General features: G+C 36.4%; 3 protein-coding genes across 3 annotated transcripts; 1 reads left to right on the top strand and 2 right to left on the bottom strand.

Annotated features, from left to right (window-relative positions):
* Positions 1-2,831: 2,831 nt before the first annotated feature.
* Positions 2,832-4,054, bottom strand: LOC131332660 (uncharacterized). The gene is made up of 4 exons (XM_058366958.1): positions 3,855-4,054; positions 3,682-3,767; positions 3,369-3,633; positions 2,832-3,225 (listed from the first exon to the last, which is right to left on the bottom strand). Exons 1-4 carry the CDS (start codon positions 4,052-4,054, stop codon positions 2,832-2,834), a joined length of 945 nt encoding a protein of 314 aa, XP_058222941.1.
* Positions 4,055-5,978: 1,924 nt separating this feature from the next.
* Positions 5,979-9,470, top strand: LOC131331976 (axial regulator YABBY 1-like). Its single transcript, XM_058365958.1, has 7 exons — positions 5,979-6,320; positions 6,471-6,638; positions 6,936-7,053; positions 7,725-7,773; positions 8,318-8,393; positions 8,573-8,650; positions 9,170-9,470. The coding sequence occupies exons 1-7, from the start codon at positions 6,195-6,197 to the stop codon at positions 9,233-9,235; spliced, it is 681 nt and encodes a 226-aa protein (XP_058221941.1). The 5' UTR covers positions 5,979-6,194; the 3' UTR covers positions 9,236-9,470.
* A 5,543-nt stretch (positions 9,471-15,013) lies between these two features.
* Positions 15,014-20,571, bottom strand: LOC131331974 (monocopper oxidase-like protein SKU5). The gene is made up of 9 exons (XM_058365955.1): positions 20,073-20,571; positions 19,481-19,590; positions 19,099-19,369; positions 18,879-19,017; positions 17,407-17,773; positions 16,574-16,939; positions 16,373-16,451; positions 15,475-15,674; positions 15,014-15,381 (listed from the first exon to the last, which is right to left on the bottom strand). The coding sequence occupies exons 1-9, from the start codon at positions 20,208-20,210 to the stop codon at positions 15,279-15,281; spliced, it is 1,773 nt and encodes a 590-aa protein (XP_058221938.1). The 5' UTR covers positions 20,211-20,571; the 3' UTR covers positions 15,014-15,278.
* Between the last annotated feature and the right edge of the window lie 7,230 nt (positions 20,572-27,801).

A 27,801-nucleotide genomic window follows, 5' to 3' on the forward strand; every position in this document is an offset into this window, starting at 1 on the left:
CTCTAATCTTATTTGTAACTTTCGTAAAACGATTTTAGTATACAATAAAAATTTTATCAGAAGACAAAACCAATTTTGGGCTTATTTCCAAATAGGAAACTGATATTAATATGATAACGTTATTTATATAATCTATTTCTTAAAATTAACAATGTGTGATTAATAGTTATTCCACCAAAATAAATAAATTGAATTGTCAATTTACGGTGACAGCCAGAATGGCATGCATGCGTTCTTAGCTTTGTATGTACAAAAGTGGCGAAGCAATCACTGTACAAAGCCTGCTATGAGTCCTTTTGGGGGTGGCCGTTCCCAACTTTGTTTCGGTTAGCTAAACAATTTAAAATATTATGGCGATTGGAAATCAATAAGTACATGATCGGTCATCGGAGTACATTTATTTTAGAAAAAGAGAGAAACTTATTCACAGCGGAGTCTCCATTTCAGCCGTCCGTTTCGGTAATTAATAGTTCAAATTTAAAAAAATTTCTTCCAGCGAATAGTTTTTTTTAAAAATTCGGACCGTTCAAAACACTTTTAGATGCGCGCAATTGAGCGCCGTAAAGTATATTCACGGCTCCGCTGTAAAAAGGTTTTCCTCTTAGAAAAAATAAGTTAGACACAACTTGAAGAAACCATTTCGTTTTTTCAAATGCGCGTACTTTTAAAATCACGTTCTGATTATATTGAACGGTTTGGATCATCAAAATTCGATCGGAAACTTGGAGGGTTTTTTTAAGGGTCCCCGAAACCGCTCCGATATATATTTATGGGGATGCTACAACCGGTTCAAAAATAGTTTATCTAAGGGATTAATTGCGATCACATTACTTCGATCGGACTTCTAATTTCAAGTTTCAATCATATTCTAACTCAATATGAAGCAGCAACAACAACCCCAAAAAAAACGCACTGTTCATTTGTAAAACTATTCTCAATTGTTTGTTACTTTAGTTTCTTCATAAATACATAGGACCCATTATACAAATTCGCCTCGGGAACCGATAATCGCAGGACCGGCCCTTTTTAGTGGAGGCCTAAATCAGCAAATACATTACATATGCATGGAGAGGTAAAATTTGGATCTGCATCATCTCCGCTCCAAATCTTTGGATTAAACGAGATAGTTCATATCGCGACCGTTCATTGGCCTAAGCAACAATTCGGATTTGTTCAAAAACTCTTTCATGAAATCGTTAACTTTTCGCTTACATGAAAAAGTTTTTCAACAAATCCCGACCATTCATTATAGAAATGAACGGTTTATACATGGACGGTCTCGTCGAGTCAACCTTAATTTGGGCCGGAGAGGACCCGTTCCCTAAAATCAAGGAAAGGAAAACAGGTGGCAACTCCGAAGCTGTCAACTGGCCTTGTTTTTACTGATAGAGTGGTCAAATCATAATGTAAAAAGAAAGCTTTTCACTTATGAGTCGTATTAATTACAGTACACACTTTTGTTCAACAAAAATAAATACAGATTACAGTTTTCTTGGTGTGAGAAAATTCATCATGTGTAGGTGATGATAAAGTTATGATTGTAAGAACCCTAAGGAGACGGAGAGGTAGAGGGAGTTGGAGGATCTGATCTGATCAGATAGGGCTCATTTGTATTTGCCCGGGGGGTCATGAGAGAGAGAGAGAGAGAGACCTACCTGTGCAGTGGGGGTAGCTGTATGCATAAGTGGTTCCAAAAGCCATATCTTAACTTTGAAAACAACAGGTGAATGAGCGGAAGCTTTATCACCTCCCATGCAAACGTCCCTTTCTCGCTCCTCTCCCCCATGCGCTCTCTCTCTCTCTCTCATGGGGAATGCCAACCACACATGTTCTCTTTCCTTCGTACCATATTGTGCCGATATTATTGGCCATATAAATGCCCACCATGACACTTATTCCTTCCGTCCCAAATTAGATGTCAATTTTTGATATTTGTGTTAATTTTAATTTTTTATATCTTTCAAGATAGATCTCAAAAAATAGACAATATGAATCTTATTTAATAGTTCTTGATTAGTTCTATTATACAAAATTTTCAAACTTATGAAAAATATTAGAGATTGAAAGATATAAGCGATGAAAAATGATACGAATTTCAAAAAATTGTCATCCATTTTGGGACTGAAAGAGTATTAATTACCGCAGAATTTGAAGAGTTGGCATTGTAGTCGTCCCCTGTCATTAGAGTCTCTAAAACCCATTCGTTTTGGAATTTTGAATTGGATTTGTAATTAATGAATGTAGACAGACATAGAGTAATAATTGAAAATATGAGTAATGATTGGAGAGAGATAGAAAGGAAAAAGTGAGAGTAATAATTAAAGAGAAATAGGATAATTATTAGAATCCAAAATCAAAATCCTTAACCGAACAAGGTCAAAGTTCCGGCTAAGTTACACTAAGATTTTAGGTTTTTTCTTGTTTTGTTTTTTTTCAATTTTTTTTTTTTTTGCATTTGTGAGTTTTGCACTTAATTTTTGGAGATTATTGATTCATTTCATAAAAAAAACCGGATATGTAAAAAATTATGACTTTTTCACAAGTATATTTTGGGAAATATCCAAGAAAAACAAAAACAAAAAAAAGCTTTTTGGATTTTTTTTTTTTGGATGTTTCACAAAATACATGTGTAAAAGTTATAATTTTTTATTTTTTCAATTCCTCTCATTGAGACAAACTATAATATATAAAAGTTTGGCACAAAACTAACATATGTGAAATTTTTTTAAATAAGAACAAAATCAAAAGTTGTTAACAACTTATTTCTTAGTGGAAACACTCCAGATTCTTGCTTGTGTTGGCCTAGTCAATAGTGATTCTCTTTGGATTTTTCAATTTCTTAGCCTTTTTTCCATCCTTTCAACCACTGGATCCCATGTTTTGATTCTCTTTGGATTAGCTTCCAATGGCAGCCCCAAGTACTTGATTGGCAAGTGATCAATTTTGCATCCCATAATCATAGCAAGGGAAGTAACATCCTGGTGGCTCACTTTAATCCCACACAAAGAACTTTTGGAGTAGTTTATCTTTAATCCTGACATAAGTTGAAAACATCGCAGAATTCTTTTGATATTAGCCAACTCCTCCCTATCATTATTGCAGAAAATAATCGTGTCGTCAGCAAATTGGAGGTGAGAAACTAAGATCCCAATTGCTCCATTCAGTCCAACTCTAGCCCCTTTAATGATGTTCAGATCCCTCGCCCTTTCTAGCAAATGTTGAGCCCTTCAAAAACAATATTAAATAGAAATGGAAATAGAGGATCCCCCTGACGAATGCCCTTCTGAATTTGGAATTCCTTTGAAGCGGAGCCGTTTATCAGTACGGATATGGACACCGTGGACATACACTCCTTAATCCAAGCACACCACTTCTCCCCGAAGCCCAATTTTGTGGATAAGTCAAGTAAAAATCCCCAATTAACACAATCATAGGCTTTCTCAAAATCAATTTTCAAGATCAGACCTCCCTGAAAGCTGTTTTTCCACCTATGAATAACCTCATTTGCTATAAGAACACCATCCAAAATTTGTTTGCCCTTAATAAACGCAGCTTGGGATTCACCGATAAGAGGAGGTAAATGGCATTTGAGTCTATTAGCTAGAACTTTTGCAAGCACCTTATAAACCCAACCTACCATACATATGGGACGGAATTCTTTAAAGACCTAGGGCAATCAACCTTCGGAATTAAAGTTATAAAGGTTAAGTGCCTCTAAAGAGCTTGCAACCGGAGTAGAACTCAGAGAAGAATTGCAGTAGCAGTTCCTTCATAAACTTCCACCCTTTTTTAACAAACGAGAAGTTGAAGCCATCCGGGCCCGGAGCCTTGATACTGCTGCAGTCCTTCAAAACCGCAAGGATTTCCCCTCCTCAAAAACTTCATTTAACTGGCTAGAAGTGGCTTGATTTAGAACTCTAGGGAGCTCTCCCCCCAGCATTGGTCTGAGCTTTCTCTCCTCTTTAAAGTTATCACTAAAATAATCAATGGCTGCAGCTTTTATTTCCATGGGATCCTCAAGAACTCTATCATTCACCTTTATCGAGCCCACCATATTCCTCCGAAACCTGTTATTTGCAATGGCTTGGAAATACCTTGTGTTTTTATCCCCCAATTTCATCCAAGTCAAGTGTAGGGAGGCACATAAACATTACCATATGTAGTATGTTTTTGCCAAAATATAGCATCTTAAGACTAATAACCCGTAACAAATATTACTCCCTCCATTCATTTTTAAGTATTCAGCTTTGTAACTTCAACTTGTTAATGAGGTAACATTTTTACACCTTTCATATAAATTTTTATCTCATTTTTCCTACTTACCTTCTATGAAGACATCATTGTTACATTTTTACTCATTAATTTTTAAAAATGGAATCTACTTTTAAGGGAAAAAATGAAAATGTATATATTTTTACCTACTAACTTTACAAAATGGACACTTAACAAGGACAACTCAAAATAATAGGGTAAATTATTGTTTGCCCCCTCTAACTATGGGTCGGGGACACTTTATCCCCTCTAACTATTTTTTTAACACTTAACCCCCTCTAAGTAATGAAACTCTTGCTCCATCTAACTTCCATAACGGAGAGGCGTAAAGTTACAAAATGCCCTTCACAAAAACAGAAAATTAGATCGTAAAGTCACCCCCCCCCCCCCCCCCCCAACTCTCTTTTTGTACATCCGTCTTTCTCTCTCTCTGGGTTTCAATGGAAGCTTCAAGCAATTCGGCCCAGATGTACTGTAGTGACTATGCAACAATAAACTGTCGTTGTGGGGAATTGCACCATTGAAGACCTCTAAGACAAAAACAACCTAGGCATTGCTGCAATTCCATAGAGATGAAGAGAAACAGACAGAAATTCAAGAAATGAAGAACAAGATTTCTGAGATGCAAAAGGTAATTGATGACGTGGGTTGTGCTCGAATTTCCTTCCCTAGCTGTTGCTGCTAATGTGGATTCGAGTTAGGGTTTTGATTCTACTGAATAGAATTAGGTTTAGGGTTAAGATTGGGGGTTTGCTGATGTTGTTATTGGGGGTTGAAGGAAAGGTGCGGAAGGCCGAGAGGCCTAAGGTGGGTGTCAATGTTGGAAGGGAAACAAGAGATGGCTGATTGTTGCTATTAAAGATGATGTTGTTTCTGCTGTTGTTGTTTGAATTGTTGAAAGAGAAGCTGCTGTTGTTTTTTTTGGGTACATAGCTGTTGGTGGTTCTATTGTTGTAGCTGATGTTATGCCAAGGCCAAATTGAGTTTAAGGGTTAGTGAGAAATGGCTCTTTAGCCCTTGTAAATTCTTGTTTTCATGAAGGGCATTTTTGTAACTTTATGCCTTTCCGTTACAGAAGTCAGACGGAACAAGGGTTTCATTACTTAAAGGGGGTTAAGTTTTAAAAAACTAGTTAAAGAGGGGAAAGTGTCCCTGGATCCATAGTTAGAGGGGGCAAACAATAATTTATCCAAATTAGTATACTGGACCCTATTAAAAAAAGACAAATAAAGTGACATTTCCAAGGGGGAAAAAAAGTTTTGGCTCGATCAACTAAAATTATATATCTAATGAGGGGTTGGTTGTGTATTGGAAACTCATATTTGGTTGGACAAGTTTGTTATTGGGTTAAACATACACCTAACATCACTTACAAGAGTATGACCTTAACTTTGGTTTCGGCATGACAAGATACTCCCTCCGTCCCAATTTACTTGTCTCAGTTCTATTCTAATTGGATAAAAAAACTAGTTATATCTTTAAATTGATAATGAATTTTATATCAAATATGGATCTTGTTTGATAGATCTCGATTTGTTTTATAATACAATGTTTTTAAAATCACCTAAAATATTATAAATTACAATATGTAATCAATTGAAAAAAAAATGGTACAAACTTTCAAAAGTAATAATTAAATTGGGACCGAGGTAGTACCATACTAGCACTTTCATTTTATATACCAAAATATCTATGCAGTATGACCGTACCTCTCTTACTGAAACACACACACACACTCTCTCTCTCTCTCTCTCTCTCTTGATTGCTTCCTCTGCGAAACCCGGCCCCCTTTATTTCTTTCACAAAAGGCAGATCCAAGGCACTCGGTTAATCTGTCATCCGCCCATCAGTCAATCAAATCAAAATCAAAATCAAATCATACACCCAATCAATTTCTAAAGGAATCAAAGGGAGAGAGAGAGATGTCCTCCTCCTCCTCTTCATCATCTTCCAACTTGTCATTGGACCACCATCAGCTCCCTCCCCACTCCTCCTCCTCCGACCAGCTCTGCTACGTCCATTGCACCCTCTGCGACACCGTCCTTGCTGTATTGATTTCCACTCTTCCTTCCCTCCTCCACCCATTTTCAATTATTTATCATATCTTTTTTGCTAGGGTTTCTTTTTCCTTTTTTGATCAGGTCATGAGTGTTTTTTTATGATGATTTTGATTGTGTGTTTTTTTATGGAATTAACAGGTGAGTGTTCCTTGCACTAGCTTGTTCAAGACCGTCACGGTCCGATGCGGCCACTGCACAAATCTCCTCCCTGTGACCATGCGAGCTGGGTTCCTTGTTCCTTCTTCGAATGCAAATCAGCTTCATCTCACTCACTCTTTCTTCTCTCCTAATCCCCATAATCTTTTGGTAAACATTAACCGAGTTCGGTTCATTGATGAACATCATATATATCCCTTTGTGCCTGGTGGTGCCCTAATTATATTTCTTAGTTTAAATTTTTAAATATCACGAATTTTACTCGTATTTAATTTGGTGAATTTGTTCTTAGTTGAATCTAGTCTTTTAAACTTTGCTCTTGGAGTAACTCCATTTTCTGGGTATTTGAGAATTATAAGACTCTTTTAATTCTCGAATAGTACTATTTTTTTTTTATAAATAAGATTATTATTTCTATTGTTATTTGAGGATTATAATTTGTTGCAGGAGGAGATCACAAACCCTAACCCTAACTTCCAGATCAACCAGGCCAACCCCGGGGATTTTTGCCCACCGGTTCGAGGAGGACTTGATGGGATTTCAAGGCCGCCAGTCGTGAACAGACGTGAGATTTTACGGCATACATATTATCATTTCATCCGGCCTGTTTGTTCCCTGAACAAAACTTTACTTTCGGTTGTTTTACACAGCTCTTTTTTCCAAAGGAATTACTTTTGAAACAAGGTGCTAAAAAAGAATGGGAAATTAATTTATAGTAATTTTGTGCGAGCATAATTTAGCACATATCAACCAGAACCCTAACGCCCTAACCTAAACTACTTTGGGATCAATATTTCCCGATCAATTTAATGTCTCGAAAAAACGAGATCACTTTCATTAAAGACATTTTGGAAAGGAAATTGATATTCACATTCCCTTTTTTGTTGTCTACACTCTTATTTCTTTATGATTTTTAATCTCATTTTTTTCTTTATCTCTCTCTAATTATCACATATATTTTCATTCATTAATCTATTTTTTTTTACAATCATTGCCTACAAATTCAAATCCAAAATTTCAGAACGAAGGTACTCTTTGTTTGTTTAGAGAGAGAGAGAGAGAGAGAGAGATTGCAGAAGCCACGAAGGGCAGAAATCACGAGAGAAATGATGATGACGTGACAGTTGCAAGAGTAGTAAAAGAAAAAATCAGAACTGCAAAAAGAAGCGAACAAGTCATACAGTAATACAGTCGTAGCTATGAATTTACTTGAAGTTTGCGTCTGTTGGCATGCAGCTCCGGAGAAAAGACAGAGAGTCCCCTCCGCCTACAACCGATTCATCAAGTGAGTTTTTTACTACTCTCATCTCATCTCATCTCATCTCATCCCTCCCTTTCACTCTCCCTCTCTCTGTTTTTTGATCCAAATATATGGGTATATTTAATTATATACTAGTTGAATAACAATGCATGCTAAAGCTCCCCTTATAATTAAGTAGTACCCTAATCTTTGCATATTTATCAAACTAACTTCATTAATTTGTGAGTCTCATTCCGAATTCGTTTCGTAGATACAAGGTTTTCCTCGGGGAAAAAGTACATCTCTATAAGAAATCCGCTTTGATTTTTAACATTATTGTTGTTGCTGCCTGCCGATATTCGGATTTTTATGAACTACAGGAAGAATGGTTTTAATTTATGTAAAGTTATGAAAAGTTTAATATAAATAAATATTATGATACGATATGTAGGGGAGCTAAACTTTCAAGAAAAGTACTTCTTTTTTTGTACAAAAGAAAAGTAAGTACATATGAAATGAAGAAGCAACTGATCATAAACGAGAGATCGAGGTCATGACGTCTATTAATTGATTTGTTATTATTGATCAGGGAGGAGATCCAACGAATTAAAGCAGGAAATCCAGATATTAGTCACAGGGAGGCCTTCAGTGCTGCTGCCAAGAATGTATGATCATCCCATCCCATCCCATCCCAAGAAATAAATAAATAAAAATTACATTCATATTAGGTTTCTTCTCATTATCCATATATGCTCCAATTCTGAGTTACTATTAACGTTTAGTTTTGTTCACTGATCATTTGTCCATTTTTATGGGTATGTATTATATTATTATTATTTCTCAGTGGGCCCACTTTCCACACATTCACTTTGGTCTCATGCCTGATCAGACAGTGAAGAAGACTTCTACCGTGCGTCAACAGGTACTTTGCTCTCCCTCCCTTCACAGCAAGTGCACCAAGTTAGACGACAAATTTCGAGTAAAAACTGTTAATGAACAGTGCACATTTTAGCTTGGTTCACTTAGTAGAAAAAGAAAAAAAAAAAAGTGATCAATGGATGTACTTTGCTCTCTCTGCTTCGGGACAATTTTAGCTGCAGGATCACGCAAAACTATTGTACCAAAGATAAGATGATACTTCTGGATGATTATTTATTTGATACTGCATAGAAATGGAGGTACCAAAAAATTCCAATGCTGGTGATTATTTGGACCCTTTGTTTAAGACCACTAGGTTATTACTTATTATGTTAAATTCCATTTATTACCTTGTTAATTATTTACTGGTTGTTAAACCACTTCTTTCACAAATAAGATGACGTTTGAAATTTTTGGTAAATAATAAAGAATATTGAAACATATTAATTCGTGCAAAATGGTCTGAAATTCACTTCCCTATGTTTATCATAATTGTGTTTGTTTTTGTTATTCTTTTGTGTAGGAGGGAGATGTCCTTATGAAAGATGGTTTCTTTGCTTCTGCAAATGTGGGTATCTCTCCTTACTGACTAGGGGAGCTGCCTCTCTCTCTCTCTCTCTCTCTCTCTCTCTCTCTCTCTTAAGGGCTTGAGGTTCAAATGCTAGCTAGTAGAGAGCCAATTAGTTATGTTACTCTTTTTAGAGTGTTTATGCTTTGCTAGCAGGCATGTAAATCCTAGTCCTTCTAACTCGTGTACTTTTGCTTGAAAAACATCAACCTTTTAATGTTTCACATTTCTCACCTGTATATGTAGCTTCTTCCTATCTATTGCGTACGTAAGGTATATATGTTATTATTTGTTCTTCCTTCTCATTAGCATTCATGGTCAATCAGGGACGGAACCAGGATGTTATAAACGCAGGGGTCAAACCATGAAAGACAAGATTTTGAAATTTCAAATTTCGAAAATCTAATAGTTTGTTTGGTTTAAGTTTTGAGGAAGGTTTTTTAGTTAATGAGTGGAGAGAGAGAGAGAGAGAGAGAGAGAGAGAGAGAGAGAGAAATTAGATTAATAATGGAAGAAAAACTTATGAGAGACCGTATGCTGAGAGAGAAATTAAGGTTTGGGACCAAAACAAACACATTTTTAAAGCATTTAAAATGTCTAAACAACATTTCATACAAAGTACAATATCTAGGTGTTCTTAACAAATAATAAATAAATAATATTTAATTGTTTATAAATAAATAAAAAAATCCGAAACAACGCGGAGATTGTGGCCCTCATATGCCCCAACATACATCCGTCTCTGTGGTCAATATTCTTTATTTATATCAATAGATGTCTGTATGTATATGTCTGTGTTTTCTAAGATTACCATGACAATGCTTAGCAAAAAAAAAAAAAAAAAAGATTACCATGACAACATCAATTTGTCTTGAAACAATATTCGCCTTATAATTAGTACTACTTCAAAGTGATGCGCGAAAACTTTAATAATGTATAACAAGTTACAAGGGTGAAAAACTATATATAGGCTAACGGAGCCCGATGCTTCTGCCACCACGGTTTTTGAAAAGGGACGTACTTGCGTAGCCTCACCTCTGCAAACAAAGACACGATAGTTTCCTTATCTCAAAATTGCATGTAACCAAAGTCCTATTAATAGGGCGACCTAACTGTACGTTGTGCCAACGCCAACTCAAGGAAAGGTTAATTTTTTACGCAACTTAATAGCCTAGCTTGAAGCTGTTTCCATATTTTAAAACCACGAAGCCAGTAATCAACGGGGAAGGCTATCCTTTATAAAGACCACTTTAACCTTAGTAAGTGTGGAAGTTGACCCAGACATCTCGAATTATCGGGAAAAACAACCACCAACTTTGGTGGTTTTTTTTTTTTTTGTCATTCGTTAATCATAATCTACTCTATCCTAGGGGAGGGGGATGCGTGCTTACGGGAATCGAACCCCGCCCATGTGTATGAGAGTATAAGGGAGGCACCAACTGCACTTCACTCCACTTGCAACTTTGTGTTGTTTAAGAACCCCTTTGAAGTTTGAATCGCTGAGTGTAGTGTTTTCTGTTAGAACTAACATTCTAAAACATAATTTGACACAGCTATTGACATGGACTAATTAATACTCCCTCCGTGCCAATTTGTTTGTATAATATTGGGATTGAATCCAATTTATTTAGAGAGCATAATGGTTACACCTAAAAGTAGTTTATTTTTCATTGTTCAACCTTCAACTTTTTTGAAAAATTACTTATTTTCGAAAAAGTAAGGGCAAAAAGAAAATTTTATACATTTACAAGTCAAACGGACAAACAAATTGAAACAAACCAAAGTCAAAAAGTGGTCAAATAAATCAGAACAGAGGGAGTACCTCAATTTAAATGATGGTTCCTATGAAGTGGGTTTAGCCATAAAAGTCCCCAAAACCCTGAAGTTTTAATACCAAAGTAACAGTTTAACCTTCATTTGATTTGGTTGTGTTGTTTGTCTTATTCGTGTGGAATAAGTCTTTTAGTTATATTAGATGGACATGATAGATTGTAATATCGTTATCATTAATGTATTTCTTGCCCATTCCACCCAAAAAAAAAAGATATCAAAGTAACAGTAGTGCCCCGTTCCGCTTTTAGTCCTTAAAAAATAAGTACTTATTTGCAATTTTCAAGTTTAAAAATAGTAGGTTTATTGAAATAAAAAAATATGCAATATAGATCTTGTCTGCCCTGCAAAAAAAATTAAAAAATTATTTTTGAAAGTCTATTATTTTTAAACTTAAAAATATATCTTTATTTTTTAAGTACTTATTTGAGAAAATGGAACGGGGTGTGATTTCCTTTTCTCACTTCAATACCTAAGAGTGGAAAGGGTCGATGTCTCAGTCCAGTAGGGATGGAGGACTGGACTGGACTGCTTTCAGTTTGGTTTGGTGAGCTAGTTATTGGGCCCATTTTGGTAAGACGATGTATTCATTTCCTAGGCTCCTCTGTGTGTGTATGTGTTTTTGTGTGTGTATCTATATATATATATATATACACTTTTTTTTTTTTTTGAGAAAATGACGACCCAGGACGTGTTTTGATAATTAATATCCGCCAAGGACATACTGAGAATATTTGTTATTGCTGAAAATGTCCTTGACGGGTATTAATTATCAAAACACTTCATTGGCCGTCATTTTCCCCTTTTTTTTGTAACGCTCCGGTGTATATATTGAACTTTGGAGAACCATCATATTTGTCTCCGGGAAAAAAAAGCGTATTACAAGACATTTTAAAATCAATACTACCATCCACTTTTCCGGGAAAAAAAAACGTATCAAATCATTTACTCCATTTTTTCATAATTGATCCACAGCCTAGAAAATGAAAAAGGTCCTAAGTGGGCCTGTCCACTTCAGTCCTCTCTCCCAAGCAGACAGAAACTGGGCCCAAAAAAGTTATAACGACAATAGCTTTAGGCCATATTTTAAGGGAGTCTAGTGTGATTCTAACTAGTTAAGGAGGTCTAGTGTGATTCTTGCTTTGAGGCTTTAAAAAGAGTGGCATTCCTTCATTCCTATTATCCTACGTGTGCTCAAAAAATATTACTCCCTCCTTCCTAATTTAATTGTTCCACATTCTATTTTAATCGGATAAAAAATTAGTTATATCTTTAAATCTGTAATAAATTTCATATCGAAGATGAATTTTGTTTGATAGATCTCAATTAGTTTTATAATACAATGTTTTCGAAATCACATAAAATATTATAAATTACAAGATATAATCAATTAAAAAGTGACACAAACTTCCAAAAAAAATAATAAAATTGGGACAGAGGCCAGATGGAGTACTATACTACGTGCTCCCTTCTCCTGTCCCACATTTTTTCTCTATGAAAACCGAGGTGAGTGATTTTCACTCTTTTCTTTACGATTCACTCTCATTTTTTTGTTTTTATCCACATAAATTTATTATATTGCCCTTTTTCCAATACACTTTCACACATCCAAGAGCAACATTGTAATTTCATGTGCAACAAGACAAAAAAAGAGAGTATTGATCGTAGAAAGGAAGTGTGAAAATCATCAAAAACTAACTCCAATCCACTTTTCCCCAAGATTTGAAAAAACGTCGACTATCATCATTTTGTCAAAACGTTGAACTATTTTTGTTCTATGTCGATGGATCTATGATTAACCAAGAGATTATTCAGTGTCATTAGAGCCCCATACGGCGGTGTCTTAAGTTTCTCCCCACCGCACATTGTGGTGGGGTTTCCATATTTAATCCCGGATCCCACAGAAATATATGATTGAGGAGAGGCCTGAGGCAACACATGGTGGTGCCTCACAAGCATTGTATAATTTTTCAGGACTAACCATACAGTATGTGTACCTTTCTTCTTCTCTTTTTTGTGATTAACTACAATATTTTTAGGGAAATGATATTGACACTCCAAAAATTAATGCAGACACTCCAAAAAACAAAGGAAAGTGACTTTGGAGTTACACTGATTTTGGAGTGTCTGCATCAATTTTTGAAGTGCCAATATCATTTCCCTATTTTTACTTTTGTAGGTATTAACAAAGATTTAGGTGGGTTTTTTTTTGGAATGTGATTTTGACATTCCACTTTTAGTTTTGTTTTCTCACATTATCAAGACACAAAGTGGAGTATCGGTTGCTAAAACTGGAATGCCAAAATTCTTTTTTTTTTTCCTTCAAATTTCGCCATCCTCGAATTCAAATCCTCGCGTGATGACGGAAATAAATGACAGTTGACCCGCTTTTTAAAAGCTTATGAAACTGATGAAAGTAAAAGAGAAAGGAAAGCGAGGCATATTGGAGCCTGGAGGTGCATGTGGTGGTCCAGACCAGGGTGCATGTGGGGGATTATGAATGATGCAGTACAGGATAAGTGGCACACACACACACACAAGAGAGAGAGAGAGAGAGAGAGAGAGAGATGAAAACGCGTTAAAGTAAAGATCCCATGAGGATCCAGCTAAGACTGCACCTAATAGCTCTTATTCTCGAGGAATGGCCATACCAAACTACCATCAATTGGAAAAGTTTTTCATTTGTGGTGTGGATTCACATGGAACATTAAGCAATGTATTGAAGGCAAATTCCAAGTTCTATGCATGAAACAAAAAACAGTATTTCAATCAAGTGCGGAAATACTAGGGACGTTAAGGATATTTTGATAAAATAATCTAGCAATCACTAAACAAGTAGCAGCAGCAGCAGTCAAGAACTAGGCATTCACAGTCATTTTGAATCGCCCGACCTTCTTAAACTTGCATTCCTAACGCACATGTCCTAGTGTGTTCCAGCGTGTCCGACCAAAATAATTAGTAACAATGAAATAGGACACATGCATTTGGAACAAATTACAAGGTTGGCGCGTAACTTGATCTTTAGATAGAATCCCTCTCCATGCTCTACTAATTAAGCATGTGACTTGAAGCTATTTTTTCATTCTACATTAATTTCTTTTCAGTAAGTCTGTTTTTTTTTTTTTTTTTTTTTGACAAGTCAAACATTTCAGTAAGTCTGTTTACACAAACTTTTTCAACACAGATTATGCACAGATCATCTTGTGGGACCCACATAAACGATCCAATCCGTTCATTTAATGTAAAATATTTTTTCAAAGGCTCTTGCAAAAAAAAGAGCTCAATTTGACACTTGTAAGTGCTTGATCCAATAATCTAAATTTTCATTATCCTGAAATCTGAATAAAAAGTTAGATGATTGGATCGAGCATCTTTAAGTATCAGATTGAGATGATTTTTTCGCGGGGGGTCTTGAAAAAATATTTTACATTTAATGAATGGATCGGATCGTTTGTGTGGAACCCAAAGTGGGCCCTACACAATGATCTGTGCATGATATGTGTGAAAAAGTCTGTGTAGCACTGTTGCATTTCATTTTTCTTCACGAGCCGTGCTAGAGGTACAGCAAAACTGGTACAAACAGCTTGCACAGATCCGTTTTGGACCCGTTTCGGGTCCCGCAAAAATGATCGGAGCCCCTCATTTTGTTCAAAATTTAATTTTTACGGTCCCTGTTTCTTCACAAATCGCCGGTATATCAAAGATTCAAACACAGCTTGATGGCAATAATTAACTTGCAGTACAAACAGGAGACCTCACGGAAGTGGATGTTCTTATACAAGTTTCTTCATAATCTTATCAGTAACTGTTACGGAGTAAAATCCTAAAAGAAGATTCATGGCATATGAATGCAAGTTTTCGAGAGGATTCACAAGTTGTTCTCGGTCAGAAAGGGTATGTGCACTTCACGAGTCCAATATTGCAACAAGACATACATGAATACAATATCAAAATTTGGAGAGTTGAAACTAGGATCAGGGTTTTTGGTCAAATTATATAGAAAATTGATGAATTGTCATCACTACATCGAAATACAAGTTATCAAAGAATCGTAAATCCCAGCAAAAAAACAATGATCCCAGGTAGCATTTAGTACATCAGGAACAAAAAAATGTCCGTGAAAATCAACAAAGATTCGTATGAACAAGCCTAAAGTTACACACACCTACACACTCACAAACACAAAACTCACTAGGCAAGCCAGGCTCCCGCAAGCAACACAGAAGCATCCGGTTTAGCGCAAAATAGAAATCACTGTAGATATCAACATCACCAGATTGAATAAGAGTTGTGATGTACTTCCCATGATTGATGCTGCGGAAGAGATTTTTTGGGGCCTGAAAATTTATCAAAGATACAAAGTTAGGATAGTTAACCTTGATAGAAATTCAAACATAGACAAAATCGAGACAGATGGGTCTGATACATACTTTTGCATTTTACTGAGGGCACCACAAAAGAGAGCATTATCTGGCATGGGGAACTCCGTTTTGTTATTCACCTCTGGATTGACAACTCTCACATAGGTTTCCTGACCAAGATACCAAGAGTCGAGGTTATCTGTTCTCACATTCCAGACTCCAACATTATCAAGCGAGATTAAGATTGCCGTCCACGCCCCTGGAAAAACCTGTGCAGAGCAGGAGGGAAAAAATGAAGCAAAAAAGGTTCAGGAAAACTAAAGGAAGGGCACGTGTCAGATACCTAGTAAATAAACAAGGATACATGGATGTTTCCAATAATCGCCTCTTTTTTTCAAATGGTTGCATCAGCAGGATGTACATGAATGTTACACGATGAAGATGGTTTGGCAAACTTTACGTCTAGCATGACATCAGAACAACAGTTTCAAGAAAATGTAACAAGAGGGAAAGGCAGGATTGTCTTCCAAAATCCAGGTGCTTGATATGACCTTTTTTCCCCTCATCCTATAATTATTTATGATACAATATGAATATGTTCATAAAGCAGTCAAATAACAATTTACTGGGGTCTGGGGGTCTGACATAAGTAGCAGTAGGAAGTTTTATCCATGTCTATTGTGGACAGCCTGGTTATCATGAGTTGAGGCCACATCAGAGTGTAGGGCGGGCTAGCATTGTCATTATACTAAAACAGATCCTCCCATATGACACCAAACTATAATTTTTTTCGTCTGCTAAAAAGACAGATCCTCCCATATAGGCAAAGAACATCAAAGGGCCAGCAAGTAGCTATTAAATACAAACATCCTGAGGCCGCATAGTAGTAGAGTATCTCACAATGGAGAATGCAAATCTGGAACCCGGCTCCCAGCATTACGGAGGAATAAGTCATCAAAAGACTTACCTGTATTGTGCTGCGGGCAATACCATCCCACTTGTTGTATGTCCCCCTGCTGTTCTCCGTCCACTCCCCAAAATCCATCCTGCAAATAATTAATTTAAAATATTGGTTCTCCCATCAAACTTGCCAAAAAGAAAAAAAAAAAGGTGTATTCACATGGAAGATAGATATGATGAAGTTTGGATGAAGGAAGCCAATTCCTACCCAACCACAAAAAAGGCATATCCATCCACATGATAGCTTTGCATCTTTGTGTCATTGTTTTGCAGTATAACTTCCATAAATCCCTTATATGTGCCGTTTATAACTGATGTCTCCATCCTGGGTGGTCCAGTAATTGGCCTACTGGGGAAATCAAGCTTGTATGCTCCCTTCACTTTGAATTGGTCGGCAAGCCTGATTGGTGTGCCAGGATTGACAAATGAGATCCCACTGAGCGTCGTTCGCTTCTTCCCATTGATGGTCACCGCTGGCTTGTTTTGCAACACATAAACTTCAGTCACATTGATTGAGCCATATCGAAATGAGCCTTGAGGGTTGGGGCGAGCACCACTGGCGGACACATTCCACCTGCACACAATATTGACCAAACGACTCAGAGAGAGAGAGAGAGAGAGAGAGAGAGAGAGAGAGAGAGAGAGAGAGAGAGAGAGAGAGAGAGATTTTATCGGTTCAAACTAAAAACACTGTCAGATCTTACGGCCATCCACTAGTTTTGCAACATTTGCTCAATGTCATACCTTCTTGTTTCCTTTACTAATTTTTTTCCCCAGTGAATACTTCCCATGTTAAATATACTATTCCACATTTTCAGCTGCAATCCCTCTGACCCTCAAATCAATACCTTGATTAAATGGTTAATTCAGAATCTTTGGCCAAGTCATAATTTACAGAGGCAAGTGTCTGATCTTTAAGTTCTCATTATGCTTGAAATGAAGAAACATCATTATCTCAAAGAATATATAGACATAGAAGGAAAAATATATACTCGTTCACTTAACTAATTGGCCAATGCATCAAAAAATTTGCCAACAAACCTGATCGATCTGGCCTGGTTCATGGAGAAGGTTTTGTCATATTGGTCATTTGGTGGGTCGGGAAGGGGGCCTGATGCCTTCCCCTTGGAATTTGAGTAGTGCAAGATGGCCACACCAGTAACTCTTTGCCAGATTGATTCATTCACAAACCTGGGACTTGCTACGACGTAGTAATCGCTACTTGCATTCTGGTCCATGGTTACTAAGAAAGAATATGATTGTCCAACATGAATATCTAGGTTAGTGTAATTCTGCTGCACTGTATATGATCCCTCTGTCTCCGCTAAAAGCAGGTTATGGTTCTGAATTCTGAAGTTCAAACTAGTTGACACCCCCACGTTGTGTACACGAAGACGATATGTTTTCCCTGGCCAATATCACATCATAATCTATTAAGAACCGAAAGGAGGAAGTAAAAATGGATGAAAGAAAAACATCTCAAGACCAAAAAGATCATAGTATACAAATAAAAGAAGCTACGAACTGCAAACAAGTTAAGAACAGGAGATGGCAACTTCAAGAGGGATTTGCCAAGAATGGCAAAGGCAAGGTTAACAGAGGAGAATTTAGAGCCCATAAACGTAACATCATCTTCCGAATGACAGAGAAGAGGGTAATTTGGATACCCTGAAAGACTCTAGTCACTCTACAATTCTTTTCAACCATATGTATAGTAATAGTACACCATCGCAGCCCAAGCAAGTTTTCTGATAAAACGTAGTACATCATGGCGGTATATGTATTTCCTAGCACCTAGGGATTTTCATAAATCATCTTTTTATGCTTCTATGTTAAGAAGTTTTGAGCAAGTATAAAAGGAACACACCAAAAAAACAATGAACATGTTTCTTCCATAAATGTTTAGAAGTTTTGAGCACACCACAGATTTGCTCCCCCTTAACTGCAAGGGTGAATGATTACCCCAAAAGTTTGCTTGTTTTCAATTTTCAGAGAATGGAAAGAAAAAAATAGAAGAGGAAAGGAAAACCGATGCCTATGGATCATATGGCCGCTTGCTCTTTCTAGATATACTTGTGTACATCTACTTGCGTTCACGAGATTCCAATCCCATCAGGAAAGTAGAATCAATCGCTGAAGCTCGTACGAAAGAACATGATATCTCAGATAAATCATGTTTCAGAAACACCTCGAGTATAGCAAACTTAATTCCATCAAGATAGTGGTCTACTTGAAAACATACAGAAACAGACAAGCATGCACATCCCAGCCTATAATGGAAGGTCAAAATGTTTATTTCTATATATTGCATAAAACTATCAAAGGTAGGTTCACTGCATAAATATGTCATTGCAAGGGTGGTTATAGTTCATTCAGAGCCTGAGACCAAAACCAATCTATTTCAACTTCTAGTTGACAAAGTTCCGGGACATATTAAACACTAATCCATTTGGTAAGAAACATTAAAATTTCCGGTATACTATTCACAAACGAACACTTTAAAACATACTAACCTGGTTGAACATCAATTGTTTCATAGTCAATGCCGTCAGGCACGAGTGTAGAGTTGTATTGGTAAGGGCCTTTCCCGTTGATAAGGACACCATCCGGCATCCCAAGATCCTTGCCTGCACTAAGGGTTGTCCTCAAAGCCTGCACCCGAAAAAAGATCCTTACATGCAGCTTCAATATGACCAAAACAAAGTCAATTTTGACAATTTACCAAACACTTACTGTGTGGTTCCGAGTGTACCAATCACCAATCAAAATTGTTATATCCCCATCTGGAGTCGCAAAAGGAATTGGAATAATATCTCTATTATTTATTATAAATCCGCCAAAACCACCCGAGGCCCTTTGAAAGTTAAGCGACGGGAAGTAAAAGAAACTCCCAATCTGGTCCTTAACTTGGAATTGGTAAGTCCAATTCCACTTGGGAGGAATCGGGCAAGTAGTGCCGAGTACCCCATCTTGCCAAGAAACTCGCCTCTGTTGAATACCATTCCTACAACAAACCAATAATTGTACACCCCACAAGGTCAATAAATAAATGAAAAACAAAAACAAAAATACAAAAAATCCCAATAAAATCAGTACAAAATTACTGCAATCCTACCAAGTCAGGAGAAGGTCCTCATCTAGTTTGTTCTTGACATTGACAACTACATTGTTGTTAGTAGTCACGTTAACGATAGGCCCTGGAAATTTGTCATTAATAGCAATAACCTGCATTTAAAAGCAATGTAGCTCAGAAAAACAACTAAACCCCTACTAGCTCTTCATTACTAGATAAACCCTCCATTTTTATTGTTTAGTAAAGAACCACACACACATACACACAAACACACACACACAAAATAAGCACGAGAAATAACCACGGTTACACGTGGTTGGACAAGATCGTCTCTCCCCCCAAGAAGAAGAGTACACACACACATATAGATATATATTAGGGTTTACATCACATTACCGTAGCGAGGAACCCAATACTAATGAAGCTCCAAAAACCCAACAACAGAAACTATAAACCAAAACCCACATGAAGTTTTAAGCACATTTTACAGATCTGAAGCTAAAGTTTCAAAATATCGAAAAACTAGAGCTAACCGATTATCTGTTCAGATGAATATCATAGAACCCCAGATGGAAATATCAACAACAGAGAGGAACTAGAATAGATAGAGCAAAAACGAGATCTGTAAACGTACCTGTTGGGGAACACCCAAAGGAGAGGCAGTAATGTAAGAGACAACGAAATCGTAGTTGACAAATGGGTCATCAGCCAAACAGAGGCTCGTGAAGAGACAAATGTAGATAAAGAACCAGGAGAGAATGTAGCTAGCCATTTAATCAGTGTTTTCAGGGGTTGAATTTGAAGAAGAAGAGTCTATTTTAAGTAGTAGCTTTTTTTCTAGGCTATTTTACATTATGAGAGCAACAGCAGAGGAGAGAAAAATAGCAGAGGAAGGGACTAGAGACTGGCTTGAGTCTGAATGAGAGAGAGAGAGAGAGAGAGAGTTTTTGTTGTGCAGTTTTCTTAGGCATAGTAAAAAAAGCGGAGTGTGATCACAACGGTTGGCTGGAGGGAGTGACAGTGAAGCTTTTGTCGGCGTCTGGCCCACTTTGGTACTATCATCCTGTGTGTAAGCATGCCATGGAGAAAAGAAAGCTGAGGAAAAAGGGAAATTTTTCCAAAAATTTGGATACAAAAATCTAGAGAGAGGGTTTGAGTGAGAGAGAGGAAAAGAGCGTGCCGGGCCAGCCCGTAGCCAGTTCACACTGACATTGTATTTCCGATCCATCATTAAGATCCAAAATGGAAAATAGATCTCTTAAAAAAAAAATGGATAATAGATGTGACATAGTATTAAAGAAAGATTCTATAATTTATTTTTATTTTTTACATTTTATGAGAAAATGTAGGACGGACTTATCATACTTTCTAAATATTTAGTCTTCCAAATGCCTTTGGTTCTTCAAATGTGGAGACCCTACTCCTATTTTGGAGACAAATTTTCTAAAAAGTTCGATGAGTCACTTTTAGATTCTCTCATAAAGTGCAAAAAGTGGGTATAAATTACAAAATTTTCCTCCAATATTTCCTTTTTTAACAAATGCACTTCTTTTTTTTCTTTTAATAAAAAAATAAACACAAAAAAATTATGGGAAAACAAAAAATGGAGTGTTTTTATCAAAGAATGGAGTGTGAACTGTGTGATAATCATTTTTTTAAACATATTAAATTTAGTTTGGTGGATGTGTATAATTGTTGGGACACAAAACCGAATGTGATTAGAAAATCGGTTTTGGGTTTTCTAATAATGGGATACCCACAATTTCAACCAACATTGAAAATTTGGAATCGTCTCAAGGAAACATTAGGACGTAATCAAAATTTTATCATAGGGAGGCGAAGCTAACATTTTATTTTTTATTTTTTTTATATATCCGGATGTCCGAGTTATCTTACGCATACCTTAACTAATTTCAGGATCTAGCAGTTAATGATCAAACAAACTTCCTAGTGAAATTAATTGACATCAAACTCTTTTCCAAGCCTTTTCCTTCCCTTAGCTAGTGGGACCTCCTTAATAAATTTTCATTCACCGGCCGCTCTCAAATTGAGTATTGTGAATCAAAATTCAGTTTGATGGTGCGTTATCAAAATTGAGTATTGGCATGTGCTCACGTCTAGCTAGTTTGTGTTAGTATTGGTTCAATCCTGTATTTTGTGATGTACTGTGTATTGCCTTCGGGCTTCTTCATTGTATAACGGATTGACATTTTCCAAAAAAAAAAGAAAAAAGACGGTGCGATATCATACATGGCATAGGTCATATTTCTTGATAGGGCTCAACATAACACATGCGACTGGGGCGTTGAGGTGGGGATGCCACAAGATGATGTAATAAAATTGGATTTACGAGAAATCTACTCTTTTCTGGCAGAGTTTAGTAGGGTTTCCTTTGAATTAGGGTTCGGAAACTTCGGATTATGGCATCCGATCGAGCCGAGCCCCACTTTTCTTTAGTTAATAATTATATTTGTCCGAATTAATATGGGATGATCATTGGCCCTGGCCCCTGCCTGATTTGAGGAGGATGTTTTTGCTTGATTACCGTTGATTCCGTACCATATTCGGTTTACTTCGGAATCCGAGATTACTAGAGTATAAAAATATGAAATTTAATCTAACTTTAGTTGTGTTCAACAAACCCATGTGCACTTGAGGTGATCGGTCCACTTTAAGATAAATTACTCCTAAAAAACACTATGATACTAATAAAAGATTTTGAAACTGTTATCAATGGAAAATAATTCAAAACAGATAATTTTGTGATTTATTTTTGTCTTTTCTCAATTCTGTCAAAGTTCGGTCTATAATTTCTTTTTCTTTTTTAAGTTCTCCTTAAGATGAATTAAAAAAAAAAAAGTTGTTTTAAACGGAAGTTAAAGAAAATTTACTAGGAACAAAAATAAGCAAATTTACAGAAATGCTAAAACCACCGATGGTGGCTACACCGACCGGGAATCAACTGTGTGCGAGCCCACTCCGGATTCCGCAAGGATGATCCGAGCTGTTCATAACTTTTTAAAAAAAAAATCAAGTGGGCCGGAGAAAAAGTTAGCAAAATCCGATATATATAGGTGTTCGATCCAATCTTTCATTTTTTTATCCAGATTTTAGGATCCGGTAATCTGAATGAAAAATGGAAAGATTGAATCAAGAACCTACACATATCGGATTGAGCTGATTTTTACCTTGCCCACTCGATTTTAAAAAAAAAAATTATTGAACAGCTCGGATCATCCGTGCGGAATTCAAAGTAAGCCCCACAGAATGATTGATTCCCCTATAGGTGCAGCCACCGTCGATCGCCATAGACGGGTTCAATTATAAAAGAGAGAATAAACAGTCCAAACTCCAAAGAGTTGGATCTCTAATGATCTTTTGGGGGCTTTTTACCACCTGTTCAAGACGATTAGGTCAACACAATCCCGAAGCTATTGCTCGAAAATTGTTCAAAGGTTTTACTCCTAAGAGCATCGTAAATGGGTGTAAATAAGTAAATTTAACAACAATACTCAAAAAATATCTCACATAGTAATAAGTAAAGTTATAAGTCTTTTAACAAATAATTAAATTTCAATCATTTCATAACCAAACTTAACAACTTTTAAATAAATTTACAGTCGCGAGGTCATGTCTTGAGAATTGAAGGGCGGGTGTTTTCAAAACTTTTACACCGTGCGGTTGATATCCCGTCCAGTCTCTTATGATCTAGTCCGGTCTAGTATTGAACCATTTGTGGGCCCTTTCTGAGCTCACAACAATGATCGAAACAGTTCAACTTTTAGAGCTCGCTGAAAATATTAAGCACGTCGAAAATCACAATAATCCGATACCATTTGATATGATTTCGAACTGCATTGAGCTTTTGTATAATTGTGTTACATGGATTTTCATCCAGTGTTACACACTTGTTTTTTTCCGATACCATTTGATATAATTTCAAATTGCATTAAGTTTTGTATAATTTTGTTACATGGATTTTCATCCAGTGTTACACACTTATTTTTTTACAAACTTAATACATTTTAAAATCATATCAAATAGTATCGGATCGACATGATTTTCAACGTAGTTAATGTTCTTGGCGAGCTCTAAAACATGAACGACTCCGGTCATTTTCGAACCCACAAATTACCCAAAACTGAACCAGACTTGACCGTTAGGAACTGGACAAGATCTATTCTCCAAGATATTTGCCATCATAAACTACGAACCACTCTTACCAACCCTCTTACCAACTGCTATAATACGACGTCCCCTGAAACTCGTTATTTAAACTCTCGATCATTATTACTACAACTAATATATTGTCCTCCTCTTAAAAAAGGATCTTATGATAAGAGCAACCAAGGTCAAAGTAGTGGAAACACTGGAACCGAAAGCAAATCTTGTCACGTGATCCTCATATGATCTACTGATCAGCACACCCTGGCACCAATTTGGCTGGTCCATTTTTGTCACCTGTTTCTTAGGGTATGACTTTTCAAATTTTGGACCAAATTACACATTAAAAATTCACTTTATTACTTTAGCTATTTTCTCTCACTCTCTTCTCAATTAAATATTCGTATTTAGGATAAAATGATAAAAAAATAAGATCTTCGCACCGGTTCAAACGAATTAAAAATTGAAAAACTTAATTTTTTTACATGGTTTATATATTACTAAAAAATATGGTTAAAAAATTGGCTTTGTTCGGTTAACCTTTTATTTTTAGTTTTAGTTTAGTTTTTAATCATTATTCTATTTCTTTCTTCAATCATTACCCTATTTTTCTAATTATTACTTTCTCATCTCTCCAATCATTACCCCTATCTTTAATCATTAATCTATTTATCTCTCCAATCATTACAAATATCTTTAATCATTACTCTATTTCTTTCTACACCCACTACCAAAACTAAACTAAACTCCCAACCAAACAAAGCTAAATGTTTTAATTTTTAATCTGTTTGAACCGATGCAAAAATTTTATTTTTTTGACCCTTAATTTTATCCTAATAGTCATAATAAATTTTTGGCTCTAAGACTTTCAACGAGCTCCCGAAAAAGCCCTATAACCAAATATGAAATGTTTGAATTGAAAACATTAAATTAATGTTTAACCTGTGAATAGTTCCTCTTCGTTTTCCACGAGGTACTGTAGCAAATGTTTGTTTGATGCCAAGAGAGGAGAGGCTGATGCAAGGCCAATTCCTCTTTCGACTGGTTACTATAGAGGCACTAGGGAAGTAGCGTCCCCAGTGCAGATGCTCTTACGTATTTGGCGCACCCATGCACTCTGCAATGGCTCACCCTTTTTTTTAATGAACTATGCAACTACGATTATGAATTAAAAATAAGTCTGGGGTATTTCATCCATAGAGAATTTTGATGCAATTGAAATAACAATAAGGACGGAACAACATTAAAAGAAATATAACCCAACTCATGAGACAACGCATTCCTTGCTAGCAAATTGGCACATCGATTAACCTCCCGATAGTCGTACTTGATGAGCATTTGTTGAGTCTAGTTTTGAAGCACATTGGTTAGTGTAATAGCATCAGTACACACAATAATATTGGAATATTAATTGCAATCGATCTTAGGATAACTTAAGGCCATCCCTTAAGCCCCAAAGCTCCGCCGCCAGAACTGAACAAGTCCCAATCTTCCTTTGGAGACCCAGAATAAAAGCCCCATTGTGATCTCGAATAAGACCCCACAAGCTGCATTACCATGTGCATCCACTGAACCATCCGTATTAATCATTAACGCACCATGTAAGGGGGGTTTCCAATTGACCAAGATAGTGGTAGCTCGGATATCCCGCTTAGCAATATGCGCTGTAAAGAACCATTCCGAAGACTGGGCCAAAACATCAACGCGGGTAAAAAAATTCCTGTTCTGGTGGAACATTAGGAGTTAAAAGACCGAAAAAGAAACCTGTTCCGGTTGTTCCAAATGCACCAACAAGCCAAAGGACAAAATGATTGCCCGCGGAATGCCCGAAGAATGGACCCAACGAGCACGGCAATTTGAAAGGACCCACTGAGGTAATGGCTGAGAAAAGAAGAGGGAGCTGGAAGGAGGAGGAATGATACGATTCCAGATGGAGCGAGCAAAAGGGCAGTCACGAATGACTTGCAGATTACTCTTGACAATAGTTTGATTCTTAGAGTCAGATCGCAAAAAAATAATTTTGTGTAAATTACCTAATTTCGGCGTGGATGACCTACCTTTGACCAAACCAGGGGAGAACATTAGTTATGGTGCGCGTAAGTTAGTCCAAACACCCCTTATCGACGAAAAATAAATATTGTTCACGTTCTCATTTCCTCTTTTTGGAGGTAATTCAAAAGTATTATGAAGTTGTAAAAACAACCTTATTCGGGAGAAGGGAAAATCCAAAGATTGACAAAGACATGTCACAAATAACAGATATATCACCAATCTGCTCAAACCGAAATTCCAGGAGTTCCACAAAATCCTTATCTTTCGAGTATTTGTATTATATGTCGTAAAATATGGACATGATGTTGACATTTTCCCCCCATTTTTATTTGATAAGGTTCATCCGTAAACAACAATTATAGGATGCGCTTATTTATTTTGCACTCGTATCAAACTGTATCTGATCAAAGTGATTTTAGGTATGAGTGAATGACAGTTCTCTTGACGAGTTTTAAAAAGTAAACTATTTAGATCATCAATATAGATCTAGAAAGGACCCTTAAACAAGCAAATTGGATCATCGAGTCAAGTTTTCTTTCCATTTGTGGATCAGAAAGGATCTCTTTCCTTTTCGATAAATTCTCCGGTTGTATTTGAATGTTGAATTTAGAAAATTGTGAAGAGAAAGGTAAAGGTAAGACACTTTCCTCCGCAATTCAAGTTTTATTTTCTCTCTTCACAAAATTTCTTGACCATTCCCAATCCAAATCAGTGTCCCTGGGACATCACCACGTGGTTCCTCAGGCCCTTTCTCCATAACACATTGCGGTGGGATCTACACACTTTGCCTTGGGTCCTACAGCAACGTGGACATTGAATAATTTTTCGACTAGAAGAGATAGAAAAACCGAAGCTCACCTTCAAGATTAATATTCCATAAAATTGCAGTGTCTCTTCATGCCTTTGAACAACAGAGCTAGCTAATAATGAAGAGAATCAATTGACAAAATAACAATAGTGATTCTTTACCGACAGTGGAGTTCACTTATAACTGTACCCTAATTGTTGAACCCTCCATCATGCAAGTGTGCGCAAGTGTGTAAAGGCATGTTGATCATTTCACAACATGGAATGATGCATAGACATGCCGATTCAGGGTCCATTCCGCTAAGGTTTTTATTTTTTAAGTATTTATTTTTCGCTTTACGAGATATGTTATTCTCTCACAATACATCACCTTTAATTCAAAAAATATGTACTTATTTCCCTTGACGGAATGGGAACTCAAATTGACTAAAACCAAAAAATCTAGTAGATAATACGTAGCATATACTATAGCAACTAATTAAACACTAATGTATTCTGATTGATGCTATTCTTTTCTCTCTTTTTTTGGATTTTTTTTTTTACATTATATAAGGACAATGCTAACGAATCTTAGTCATTTTAAAATCAAAATTCAATCAAAAAAAAAAAATCTACTGAAACAGTTTGTGATAGTGGTTATGGAGGTGGTAATTAATAACAATTGTTGTCTCCATCTTTGACAGATTTGAACCAGCCGTGCCCATGTAATTATAAAGGTGAGATACGCAAACTAAGGTTGCAATTGGTGGGATCGGATTATACAAAAGAAAAAAAGAAAATCGAAAGAGAATTTCATTAATTATGCTCCATCTTATCATCAAAGTTCTTTTACCGTCTGCGATTAGGATTAGTGAGTGTGAAGACTACATACATTAAGGCTCCGTTCAGTTGCCAGGAATATTGTACGGAAAAATTATTCTTAGGAAAAGTCAAATAAAGTGAAGTAAAGGAAAAAGAAAATTATTTTCCTGTGAGTGTTCATTTGACAAAAGAATTTTGCAAGAATAATTAAGGTTTAGTTGTTCATTTGTCAGGAAAAAGAAACTTTCGGGAAAATTTTGTGAGTGTTCACTCATTTTCCTTTTCCCGCGACCAAAAATTCTGTGTTTTTTGCAGGATCACTTTTGCAGGAAAGTAATTCCTGCAGGAAAACTTAAAAACATGTTTCCCATTACTTTCCTGCCAACTGAACACTACAAAAATCATGGAAAAGTTGATTTTCCCATCCTTTCTTGTACTTTCCTGGCAACTGAACGGAGCCTAAGACATTATTTAGTTTAAACTTTTGCCAACAGCATCATGATTTACCCCTGTTCAAGAAACCTTTATCAAAGAAGCAC

This window comes from Rhododendron vialii, chromosome 7a (assembly GCF_030253575.1).
Source record: "Rhododendron vialii isolate Sample 1 chromosome 7a, ASM3025357v1".
Lineage (NCBI taxonomy): Eukaryota > Viridiplantae > Streptophyta > Magnoliopsida > Ericales > Ericaceae > Rhododendron > Rhododendron vialii.